At 41.4% G+C, this 13599-nt stretch overlaps 1 protein-coding gene across 1 annotated transcript; it reads left to right on the plus strand.

Annotated features, from left to right (window-relative positions):
• Nucleotides 1-1471: 1471 nt before the first annotated feature.
• LOC136434343 (death-associated protein kinase 1-like) lies at nt 1472-12075 on the plus strand. The gene is made up of 16 exons (XM_066427121.1): nt 1472-1639; nt 2500-2615; nt 3049-3150; nt 3777-3875; nt 4538-4636; nt 5039-5137; nt 5607-5705; nt 6247-6345; nt 6747-6848; nt 7302-7358; nt 7579-7722; nt 7918-8151; nt 8409-8508; nt 8651-8814; nt 9259-9447; nt 9797-12075. The coding sequence occupies exons 1-16, from the start codon at nt 1561-1563 to the stop codon at nt 10832-10834; spliced, it is 2820 nt and encodes a 939-aa protein (XP_066283218.1). The 5' UTR covers nt 1472-1560; the 3' UTR covers nt 10835-12075.
• Nucleotides 12076-13599: the final 1524 nt, after the last annotated feature.

Below are 13599 nucleotides of genomic sequence, written 5' to 3' on the forward strand. Positions count from 1 at the left end.
AATGCTATATTGTCATAATCTATATATATACTTCAAGTGTATATTCAAACAAATTACCAAAAAAATTGCATACAGTTTTTCAAAATGCGGTGACAGAAATGAGCTGAATAATGTTCTTGTTATATTTAAGTGGGAACTTACTACATAGACCTTTTTGTATTGAACGCGCCTTTGTTATCAACTAAGTTTAATCATTAACGTTCCGCAAACATGGTTTCCGGGCGACTCCCTTTGACGCCTAAATAGAATGACGTCCCCTTCCAAAAATACGGAATTCTTTCAACTGTCTGAAAGACTTTTCAGTACCTTTTTTCAGTCAAATTAAATCATGTTGTTCAACTTCAACAAGATTATCCTGACAACAACAAATGCATTGTTTTTCGCCACAAATGACGCATTCTGGAGACTAGGTCGACGGAATGATTTTTTTTAAAGAAGACGATCGGCAAACAAAATATGGTTGTGCTGACTTGTGTATATAAAAAGATGAGGCACATCATGTCAAGTTTATGATATTGTGCGCGTGCTCGTACACGGGACAAAACAAGAAAACAGATAACAGTTATTGTAGGATTCATTTATATCTTTTTATCTTTATGGATTATGTGATGTGACAGACACGTTTGCAACCTTTCATGATACATGTAGATTTGTGTTGTATCGTTAACACAGCAACCTCAAAATGAGAGTTCTGCAGTCTGCCGATCCTCGCATTGTGTCGCTTCTAACAATATTCGATGTTGGAACTTCGTCAGTTCAGGTACATTTATAACGATGACATCATCCCTGTGATGTCTACATTCCTTTTTTTTCACGGACGTTAGTTGACATTTACTTGGATTTGGGTAATCATTAAAACATCCATCAATTACTACTTCACCTATCCTGTCTCAATTTCCCATGCCCATTTTCTTTGATACACTTGCAAACATTATAACGTTATGACAGTTGCAAACTTTTTCTAATACTAGTTGCCCAGTAGCTTCCACTTCAATGATTCATCTTCAATGATTCATCTTAAATACATATTTCTAACCTTACAGCGATGAGACAGCCCGGGCTGACATTGTTGGAAATGATCAGCTCATCTGTTCTTTGCCACGAGGCGTTAACTGTAAGCTGCCTCTAGACTCTACCAGCCTCTGCGGGTCGCTGGGAAAATAGTAGAAATTGGCCAAATAGAGTCAACTGTATGAAGGGGGTCGGCTATGGAGATAAGGTCCAATATTGCAACCCTGGATGCGGATGGGAATGTTATCCTCCATGGCCAAAGTCCCCCGGCAAATGTTCTCTCTATAGCCGACGCGGTTAGTCTGGTAGAGACTAAGCTGCCTCAGCCCACTTCACCAATTGAAAATAGTTTCCCGCCAGGCTACTTGACGAACCCGTACCTACCGTGCGGAACGGCAAACACAAGTCCGGTGGTAAGGGGTCAGAGTTTATTGTACCTGTTTTACCAGTTTACGTGGCGCCCCGTCCGCCATGTTGCCATGCCCTTCTCTTAAGCCAATTTGACGAACACAAGCAAAGAGACATCCAGGATCGACTGGTTGATCCACTATGGCTGCTTCTTCTTCGAGTTCGGTAGCCAACATTGACCTGTCGATGAATCTGGAACACTTGTTTGGTACAGATGCAGGTATGGTCTCACCTGTGATCGCATGTTATTACGTTTAGGTGAAAGGATCGGGGGCATACATCTTGATATCGACAAAAGTTAATATGTAGTAAATGATATTCCAATGTAATATATGTTAGGCCATGGAGTTCCGTCTTCCTATGATGTAGGAACAATGCAAGAAGGGGCGTTTTCTCAGCACATAATGGTGTATTGTGGTGCATTTCTGTAGTAAGGGGAACCGCAAAGTTAGTGGTAAAGGGTCAAAGTCCTCAGTCTGTGCGCCTGTACATAGTACCTGTCCGCCATGTTGAAATTGGATTGCTGTTGTATATCATCAAGTAATACACAAAAACTTGTGACGTCCTCCGTCAAGGACTGGATACAGGAGACCATATACATCAGGGCACTCCAGCCATCACTAAAACAGAGACGATGGGCGTTATAAACTTCCTGGCAAGTTTGACCAATCGCTGTAAAGGCATGCGTCAATAAGGCCACGTGTCTGTAACTCTCGCGAGTTTACTTTCGGAAGTGGTTGGTCATTATTGATCCTGAAGAAGGCGTCAAAAACTTTGATCCATGTATACCTTTGTGTTAGAAGAAAGTTTAGCATTGTACTCTTTATGAAAATATATGTCCCGACCATTGGCCGCTGAATAAAGGAATCTGATTCTTTTTCTCAATCACAGTATTAGGCAGTAGCATCTCTAACAGAGTTGTCAAAAAATAACTTTAGCGCCTTTCTAGTGCTTGCGATTCTGAAAAATAAGGCAAAAGAGACGACCTCAGGTTTTAAATCATGACTTTTAACGTCCTAAATCAGAGGCCGTCTCTCCTTGCTCTGACACTTCCTGTCCATTTCCCGTTAACGACATCAGATTGTGAGCAGATGGACCTGTTCTTCAAGGCTGTGCAGGAAGGTGACGTGCAGACTGTGAGGAGGGGGTTGAAGGCTGGGGTGGACATCAATGTCCAGAGAACATGGAGAAGATGGGTAAAGAACCCTATCTTCAATTGTTTAAGCTGATCATGAAGACAGGAGTTCCTATACAGTTGTGATTAACAGATTGACAAGGTGGTAACAAACAAGCAATGGCAGTGAATCATAAAACGTGGCACGGCACTGGAAACCACGTGTTAAATGTAATATTTGTTATATATTGCTAACGTTCAGGCATGACTCTTACATATACTCTTACATATACTCTTACATATACTCTTACATATATAGATAGATAGATAGATAGATAGATAGATAGATAGATAGATAGATAGATAGATAGATAGATAGATAGATAGAGATTGATAGAGATATTTATCTATTTATTTATATATATACATATATATATATATATATATATATATATATATATATATGTGTGTGTGTATATGTAGGAAGATATTGTCCCAACTGTTGCTCTATCCAGCCTGACCAGACATTCCTACATGTGGCCAGCCTGCACGGGCAGATTGAGGTGTTGGAGCTGCTGATCCAACACGGCGCCGTCCTGGAAGCAAGGGGTGGATTCGTAAGTAGCAAAAACCCTGCCCTGATTTTTCACGACTAGTACGGGACAATGACGCTAATGGTACCCTGTCACATCGTCATTTTTGTAGTTAATTCCCCTTAGCAGATTTCTTTCGGAGCCAATCCTTAATCGTGTACCCGGGGCAGGTATCACGATATATAACTTGTAATGAGAAGCGAGCATTTCGTCTATGAATTTTCCCCAAATGAGATATGTTTCCCGAGACACACTTTGCGAATTTTTTCACACGTTAAAATATAGTAAGCAGCTCTATGTAATTGTTTCAATTGGACCAATATCCCTCATGAACTCTTTCTTACACCTAACCAATCATTTTAAGTTAGACTGTCAACGGCTTATCCACCATCGCGATACTTGGGAAATGAAAGGGATCTGGGAGACACTGTACAGGCACAATTTTAGCAATCTTCTATATCTGATTTCATCACCCAAGTTGTTTAGATATCAGGGTCTTTTAAAGACCCGAAACATGCGGTAATGGAAACCTGTTCCACATGAACTTCATGGATTTTGATATTCAAAGTGCGATGCTGTACTATTAAGAATTTATGTTGCGTTATTATTTGCACTAGTTTTGAAGTCCACACTTTGCTTTCCTTCAACAGGACCAGTCCACACCCCTCCATTTGGCTGCTGCCCGGGGCCACACCGAGGCTTGTGAGCTTCTGTTTCATGCTGGTGCGGATCTGGTGGCGAGAGATGTGGTAATGCACAATTGTCTTACATGGACAGAAAATTGGCTTTACTAATGTTATGTGATACAATACACGCCTACGTGACATCAACTTTAACTGGTACGTTGATGAAGGTTAGACGTCCAGGTAGTAAGAAACGCCCAAAAAATCATTACTCAAGCAACTGGATAAAATTTCAAAACAGTCAGACGTTTCAGACAGCATCCACCGTCTTTCGTCAGCGGATGTTGTCTGAAACGTCTGACTGTTTCAATTTTTTTTATCCAGTTGCTTTAGCAATTTTTGGCGTATTTAACTAGTACGATTCTTCTTCTTAACATTTGGCAATTATTCACTACACAAGTCCACTAGTTGCTACAAAATGTCTGTTTACCTGTGTAATCACAGTTGGTTACCCAAGTGCGTACTCTCTCCTGAATTATGAACATTTTGTTAGCTGAAAGAAAAAGTCAGCTTTTGGTACGACCGACAGAATTATACACATTCATCAAATCTTTTATTGATGCAGGGCAAAAGCGACCTGAAATAAAAAAAAAGATTTACAAAAAAACATTGTTTTCTATCGTGACTCCTATTTTTGTTTTGTTACCCAAATTTTTTATGTGTCATCGCTGTTTTAATGACCCGTGATGGACTCATCACTGCTGACCCTTATCTTCTTCCCTGTGCAGTATCAGTCCACCCCCCTGCATATGGCAGCTGAGCGGGGCCACACTGGGACCTGTGAGTTCCTAATTCGTTCTGGTGCTGCTGTGATGGCGAAGAGTAGGGTAATTGACAATTTTACTTTCTCTGCATTACAGAGGTGGTGGGGCTGGTCATCATATAAATCAATGTGCCTGAGTAAGAATATCTAGTCTAAGAGCAGTAGTTTGTAAGGCTATGCCATGTGAAGGTAAACATTATGTATTTGCTTTCGTTACCTTCCAAGTTTGCTTTACATTTAGTCCCGTAAAAACAAAAGCTGACTTTTGCTATGACCCATAAAAAGATACCAAATCAAAAGATGTTGAATTCTTACCTGTAATGGAAAAAAAGGGTTTCTATCGTACATCACATCTACCTTTGTTTTGTTTTGTTTCTCAAATCGATATATATCTATATGCCATTGCTGTGTTAATGACCCCTGGTGGAACCACCGCTACTGACCCTTAACTCTTCTCCCTGTACAGGACCAGTCCACCCCCCTGCATGGGGCTGCTTACGGGGGCCACACCGGAACCTGTGAGCTTTTGATTCGTGCTGGTGCCGAAGTGATGGCGATAGATGTGGTAATGCACATTAATTTGACACATGGATGGAAAAGATGTTTATTAATGTTTTGATGTAAAATATACAACTACGCTGCATCAACTTGAACTAGTACGCTTCTTTTGATTTTACAATTAGTCACTACGTGTACACATATTCATTTTCACTATTCACCCCTACAACTCTGGTCGGATACAAGAACAAAATAAACTTTGATTTTTTGTCTGGTTACTGTTGGTTACTCAAGTCTATATCCCTTCTTATATAATGAACATATTTCTTTTTATATCTAATAACTTAAAAGAAAAAAGACTCTGTGTCCTGAACAATGAAAGATTCATACCATCGTTGTGCAAAATACATTTTGAATTGAGGGGGAAAGGCGGCCTTTGAAATACAAAAATTGTTCTATTGTGACTTCTAATTGTTCTTAATGACCCGTAATGAACTCACCACTACTAACTCTTACCTTCCTTCCTACCTGTACAGGGACAGTCCACACCCTTGCATGGAGCTGCTCGCTGGGGCCACACCAAGACCTGTGAGCTTCTGATCCGTTCTGGTGCGGAAGTGACGACGAAAGATGCGGTAATGAAGCACTCTTGTTTTACGTGGATTATTAAAGGCCACATGGATGCAAAGAAAAGTCACTGACTTTACTGGTGTTTATTCAGACAATACACAACATCTTTTGATTTGACAATCCGTCACTTTACATATCAACTTTCACAAATTGTCCCTACAGCTATGGTTGGAGCACAATAGCAAAATAAACTGTTACTTACTTCTGCTTACTCAAATCTGATCTCCTCCTAGAATATGAATAGGTCAATAATGTATATGTTCATATATGAATATGAATGAGACAGTCACTGACGATCATCTGACCGTTTACAAATCTGATCCAGTTGCTTTAGTAATTGCAACTGTGTTGATCTTTTTTCAAATAGCTAGTCACCTGAGAGCAAGAACTGGCTCTTGCTATTGGGAATACACATTCAGACACTGTTGAGTGCATGATAAAAGGGCTGTCCTTAAAATGAAAAAAAAAACTTTTTCTTGTTTTGCTTCTGTTGCTGTTGTCGGTCCTATCTCAGTGCTGTTTTAATGACCCTCCCTTCCTGTGCAGGACCAGAACACACCCCTGCATCTGGCTGCTGTCCGGGGCCACACCGGAACTTGTGAGCTTCTGATTCGCGAAGGTGCCGATCTGATGGCGAGAAATGCGGTAAACACAATTTTTTTCGCATGGACCCCTAAAGACCACATGGATGCAAAGAAAATTGGCTTGCTTTACTAATGTTATGTTGTACAATTCACAATTGTGTTGTATCAACTTTAACTAGTACGCTTCTTTTCTTGTGACAATTAGTCACTACACAGCTTCATTTCATTCTATACTTCTTCCTGAATTATGAACATCCTTTGTTTATATCAAGTTGCCTGAAAGCAAAAAATGACTTTTTTATGGGCCATAGAAATATGCAACGTCACATTAAGAACGCAGGAAGAAAGGCGACCTTTGAAATTGCTTTTATCATGACTCCTAGTTCTGTCTTGTTTTGTTTTGTTGTTTTGTTAATACACCAATAGTGTTTTAATGGCCCCGATGAACCCACCACTGTACAGGACCAGGACACGCCCTTGCATCGGGCTGCTGCCGCATTTGGAGGCACCAAGAGTTGTGAGCTTCTGATTCGCTCTGGTGCGGACGTGGCAGCAAGAAACAAGGTAATACATCGTGTTTTAATTAGACACCTAAAGGCCACACAGATACAATAAAGATAGACTTTACCAATGTTATGTTGTTGTACTTACAACTTTGGTCGAGCAACTGCTGATGATCTCAGATATGAGGCTAAGCAGTAAAAGAAGAAGAGTCTTGAAACACAAAAAACAAAACGAATTCTATACAATTACTCTTGGTTACTTAAGACTCCTGGATAATAAACATACCGTTCTTTTTTTAATGTTTAGTCATCTGAAAGCAAACATTCCTATGAGCAATAAAGATAAATGCATTTGAAAAACTGTTGACTTGAAGAAAAAAGGGGCCTTTGAAATATAAAGATAACTTTTTGTTGTAAATCATAGTATTTTTCTTGTTTACTTGTTTTTTTTACCCAGCTGCAGGTAATCAGGTACGTAACGGTTAGATAGACTCCCTCATGTATCCCTTTACAGGATGGGAGGACTCCGCTGGACCGTGCACGAAACCAGGAGACTCGGCGTTTTTTGAAGGTCAGTCCTCAACCAGTTTTCTAATGCAATGGAAGTTTCAATGGTTAAAGACTGAAACTTTGTGACCACATGTAACTATGCTAATAAATAACAGTATGTTATCGCACACTATTATAGGTTAGTCTCAACAGAATCTCCAGAAATTTTGAATATAGTTTGTATATAGCTTGGCCCTAAAGTGGAAAAAATGTTATCAATATTTAGAGATTTGTCTTCTCAGGAAGTGGAGAAACAGGCGAAGCAAAAGAAGACGTACCACGAGTTGCTGCAGGAGTCTGGCGGAGTGAAGGTCGACAGGTTTAAGGTGTTCGTGGGAGGGAAGGAGACAACTGGGAAGTCTACACTGAAGAAAAGTCTTGGGAAGGTAGGTTACATTATTCATTTCAATGGATCCCGTTTAAATGAAGAAAAATTAAAAGAATATTCTAATCACAAAGTTATTGGCCACTTTTAGAATGTGCTTCTGCAGCATTATCATCTTCATGTAACTTATTTCTTTAGCAAAAGTTTCGAATTATGAGTTTCAATTCGTTAGTATAAGAGATATTTCACAACCCAGGACCCATCTACTCAAGCACAAGATATGTCAACATCCGACGAGGAGCCTTATGACCCCACCCCAGGGGTGGATATTGGAACGTTCCATGTTCCAGGGGTGGGGGAGGTCAACGTGTGGGACTTCGCCGGGCAGTCGGAGTACGCGGTAACCCACAGCATGTTCATGGATGCAGAGAACACCGTCTTTATCGTGGTGTACAACATCATGGACGACGGCGAGACCCAAGAACGACAGGTAACCAAAGATTGCTTCCTCATATGAAATAGCAAGAAAGTTCACCTGTCTTGGTAAATAAACTCATGAAGATGTAAACTGTGTCTGCCACACAAAAAAGCGAGAATAACGTCAGGATATCTAACCCGATTGCTAAAACACTTGTTTAATTAAGACGCATATTAATCAACAGACATAAATTCCTGTTAATGTTTGATGTGAAAGTTAAGATCTAGCAACGTTTGTCGATCCTGGCTACAAAAAGGTTTGTTCCATAGGTCCACTGGTGGTTGTGCTTCATCAAATCCTGCAACCCAAACCGGCAGCCTGACGTCATCTTAGTGGCCAGCCATGCGGACAAGGTGGTGCTAAACAGAGGTAAGGATACTCGTAAAGAACAAGGGGAAATGTGTAGGTGGGACAAACATGCACTGCCAGTTTGTTTTAGCATCATCCGTCTGTTGACAAACAAATGTAGAATGCTATGAATAATCTCAATAATACAATTTTTCCCAACTAGGACAACTCAAAGCGTCACGTGTGCTTCAGGCAATGAAGGCAGAGTTCAAAGACCACCTCCGTATCGCAGAAGAAGTGATACTGATGGACTGCAGGAGAACTGGAACACCCGAGATAGAGCAACTCAAGACTGTGCTGGTCAGGTCAAGAGAGGTCTTGCTGCAAGTGAGTACATAAAGCTGTGTTGACAGCCACTCGAAAGAGTAAAGCAAGTCTACATAAGTTCATCAGTTCTGTTGCAGCCGGGCTTTCCTGGCCCTTCTCTTGGCCTCATCGACTGCTATTCTCTCAGCTTCAAAAGTTGTGACGCTGTAAACATCAATTAATATCACAAATGCTAATCATGAGGAGACATATGATATACAGTGTACACTTCATTGGTCAGTATGCAGTATCTCCTCTATAGTGGCTAATTTTATAGAATCTAAGTGGATGGAAGGTCATGGAAGCATCTCAGGGTTAACACGACAGTAGCCTTTTTTAAATGACATTTCTGTCCTTGTACTTATAAACGTTTCAGATTGATTGCTAAGAAATGTAAACTCTAAGGAATTACAGTATGATGATTCCTTACCAGGTGTCAATTTTCTATCCTTCACCCTCCAACAGAACCAAAGAGACATGCCCAAGCTGTGCGCAAACATTATGCAGTATCTACCAGAGTGGTGTGAGAAGACCAGCCCCAAGTGCCCCGTGATGAAGTGGCACGACTACGTGAAGGAAGTCAGAGGAATTGACAAGCTTGTGGCTGAGGATTTCCTTGAGAAATCCACAAGATATCTGCACCATCTGGCAGAAGTAAGATACTTATTACTCATAGCTTATAACTGACAATGTTTCAACCGTGGACTTATTATGTCAACAAAACGACTTTAACAATATTGATGACGCTTTTCATAATGGAACAGCACATTTGAAAAAACTACAGAACAGTCCCCAAACATTTATGTTTAATACTGTTCGTGTGAAGTTATGGAACTGTAGTAATATAATCTACCAACAGAATGCATGCAGTGCACTTTTTAAGCCATCGCCTATTTCAAACTTAGGTTCATCAATCCAGTTCCTACAAATGTGAGTAGTAATACAGTACAATACAGTTTGCACCTGGTTCTAACGTGTCGGTCTATTTGCAACTTACTAATAGGTTTTGTTCATCACTCCGGCCACTTCTGACCCCATCCTTGTCCTGAAACCCAACTGGCTCGGGACAGATGTCTTCGGCCCAATCATGGCACCGGACAACTTCCCAATTCCCCACCGACTCAGGACAAGTCGGAACTACGTCACCAGGGCGGAGATCCAGAAAGTGTTCCAAGATGTTGCTGACGTGGATCTCCTCATCACCCTGCTGCAAGAGTTCCAGCTCTGCCACTCCTATAACGGACGAGAGTTCATCTTCCCAGGCCTGCTGACACAGACTATGCCTCCTGACAAGTGGCAACCAACAGCTGAGCCAAAAGTGGTATACTTTGGGAAGCAAGTCCAGTGCGCCGACTCAACTGACATGTTCTCATCCGGGTTCTTCCCCCAAGTGCAGACCCGCCTGATGAGGGAGCTGGAGAATCGCCCGCTGCTGTGGAGAGATGGTGCCAAGTGTGCGGACAGGAATGTGGAAGGTCTGATCAAACTCTCACCGGACGGCCGTGCAGTCAACATCTGTGTCAGGAGCGCGCAGGGTGACAAGGTGCAGTGTGGCAAGATGCTGCAGCAGCTGGAGAACATCATCGCTGATGTGCTCTATGAGTGCAGCCCGGGAACAGGCACAGTAGAGAAGGTGCTCAGCGCTCGTGCACTGAAGGAACACAGGGAGGAATTCTACTCCTATGGCAAGGAGGAGATCAGCAAGGCAGCAGCAGAGGGTGGTACAATCGTCCATCCCACCCTCGGGTTCACAGAACACGCCAGTGACCTGCTGTGTAGAGAGGATGAAGACCCGCTCACCAGGAACCGCCCAGAGTTGGTCCAGGAACTGAGATTTGTCGTGGGACCAATACTGAATCATCTCCTGTCTCGTGACATCCTCAGTGACGAGGAATGCGACATCATCAAGGCCAACAGAACACGTCACGACAAGGCAAGAGAACTGTTGGACATTGTGGGAAGAAAGGGAAAGGTTGCACGTCAGGTGTTCCAGGAAGTGTTGGAAGAAGTCAGCCCCCACCTTGCGGAAATGGTGGCTTAAGCATTTTCTTCCGGAAGATCAACTTCACCTATAACATATTAAATATGACATTTGTAGTTACAAGTAATTTTTGTCATATTAAACAGTAGCTTCTACACAATTACTCTGATATTCCACTGTGGAACTCCAACCTTCCTCATGGTAGAGTAACACATCATTTCCAGCGTCGTATGTGCCAGTGAGCTTGTGACGCCCCTCGGGTGTTGGCCCCTGGAACATATCACTTCTTTCACTCATCTTCCGAACTAATCCGGTCCCGCGTCCAAGATGATATGAAATACACAGCTAAGTCCATGTGTAGACTTTGGAAATCGACGGGGTTGGTCTTCTGTGTCCTGGTGACATAAGTCCATTCCATTTGTTCAAACCACAGCGTGTACTCATGATGCGCGATAGAACACTGGACTGTTAGCCTGCCAACACAAAGTAGCTAAAACTGAACACAGATGAATATCAGCCTGATGTACCTAAACATAGACTTGTACTAAATTTACTACTGCACTTTGTGGGAGCTAATGGAAAAGATGCACGTCAGGTGTTCGTCAATGCCGTCCTGGTGAACCCAGAAACGGCGGAAATGATGCTGTAAACTTTACCTAGAATATTTTATACCTGAAGTCTTGTACTGTATACATGGCTGATTTAAAACACCAGTTATCATTGAATTTGTAACACTGGCAATATGCGTTTTAAGAATGTACATTGTGCACTCTATTTTAAGACAAAAATTAGTACTTCACAGTAAGTAGCAAAAAGCATCATAACATTGCTCAAAAGAAGTTCAACTCTGTGACATTTCAACGGCTAAAATAACCAGCAACGGAAATTTTGAACTGAAAAAAGTATCATGAAGATATTTATGATGAATTTAGCCAAAGTCCGTAATCAACTCTGATGAGAAGATAATAATTCCGTGTGATGCATTCTGTGAGCTTTAAGCAATGGTGTAAGTGTAACACAAAATCATGTTCATAGATACCAATGAGTTGACTGTCTTTTGGCTTCGCCTTTTCAATACCTACCACATACTAGCATGATAGTTTGAATGCAAAGATCAACGATGAAAGTCAGATTTCACATTCTTGATGTAACATTCAGAATCTTGATTTTAAGAGTAACACAGTAACATCAGTAGAGAAGTAACAGACATTATGGTACCAGTCCCTGTAAATAAATTCGTTCATTGATCGCCTTGATTATACATGCCAGAGTATGTGTATAAAAAGAAATTGGTTCTGCAATGTGACTACGTTTCATCTCTGAAAGTGTTATTTGCCATGAGGTCGGTGAGGTATGCGTACAGAATTGTTCGCCATGAGTTTAGCACCCGGGTGCAGAAATCTATAACATTTTCAATGTCTGAACTCTCGTGACCAAAATGACCACCACGGTTCATACTTTACCGCCAGGCTAGTCAACTTGGCTAGTTGACTGGGGACGACATAAAAATGGTGATAAGGCGTCAAAGCCAGCAGTCTAATGAAGTTGATTGTACATGTTAGTACCATGCATTATAGAAAATTTCATAGATTTGCATAACCGTTTCTACATTTTTTCTTTCTCACTACCCCATACACAGAGAAGGGCAACGACGCATGGGCAGCTTTCTCGGATTTAAGTATCTTGATTTCAAAGTTTTCAGAAGTTATGTTGTCGACTGGTAGTTAAGCCTCAAAATAGTTCGAAAGTCCATTACCGCCAGATTGCATAACTCCCGTGGGACGGTAAACATCAGTGTGATGATAAGGGGTTAAAAGTCCCAGTCTGGTGATCCCCTCCAGAGGTAGTCTCGGGATGTCCCGCGAGACACCAAAAGCAGGTGTCGTAATAAGCAAGCATAACACCATATGGCTCTGAGAGTTCATAACTTCTCACCTGGACAAGTGTTGTGTTGCCTTGGCTTTACTTCAAACAATCAATCAATCAATCAAAATGGTTTTATTAATCAACAGAACTTGCAGTACTACATTTGTAGACTGAATTGCGTCTATTGTGACATACATCGTACGAATCATATTTAATCACAAAACTATTGTACTATTGCACTCATTGCAGTTATTGTCATAAAATCGACTCTGACAACATTGTCGTTTTAAAATACTATTCCGTATGTAACGTTACAACATTAAATCCATTACTCATAACATAAGACTGCTCAGTCAGCAGTGTCATTTTGTTTCGTTAAGTATCATTAGAAGTGATGGAACTGGGCTGTTACTAAACCTAGTGGTGCGAGGAATAGTCAGAGACAGAGGTTTTGAGTTTCTGAGGTTACGTCCATGTGACGCTAGTCGGGTTGGGGGCAAAGGGTCTTCGTGACATTACCAATAGTAATCGCTAGGTGACAGTTCAAGGCAACAAACAGGCGGCCCTCCTATCCCCTTATACGGAGTGGTACAGTCCAGAAGGTCATAGTTCATGGCAGACGAAAACAGAAGAGGTTGGTAAAAAGGGATTTTTACGTCTTATTTTAGCGTGTCGGTGAAACTGATACCTACTGTGAGGCTGTCTGTAGTTGTGTAATTTTTCATGACAAATTCTGTAGAATATAGATGCTTAACGTGCAGTTCTGACGGTAATGGAGTTGATGGGGAGGGGGGCGGAAGTTTTGAGTAGAGTAGAGTAGAGAAGAGTTTTGATTCCGCCAGGTAGGAATTCACTCTCAGGTTCCAATTAAGGCCGCTGTTCGATTCATCTCACTGTCATGATAGTTGAATTACAGATAAAGTCAACGTCAATAAAATTAGCCACCGTGGCTCTAGCGC

This window comes from Branchiostoma lanceolatum, chromosome 5, assembly GCF_035083965.1.
Source record: "Branchiostoma lanceolatum isolate klBraLanc5 chromosome 5, klBraLanc5.hap2, whole genome shotgun sequence".
Taxonomy (NCBI): Eukaryota; Metazoa; Chordata; class Leptocardii; order Amphioxiformes; family Branchiostomatidae; genus Branchiostoma; species Branchiostoma lanceolatum.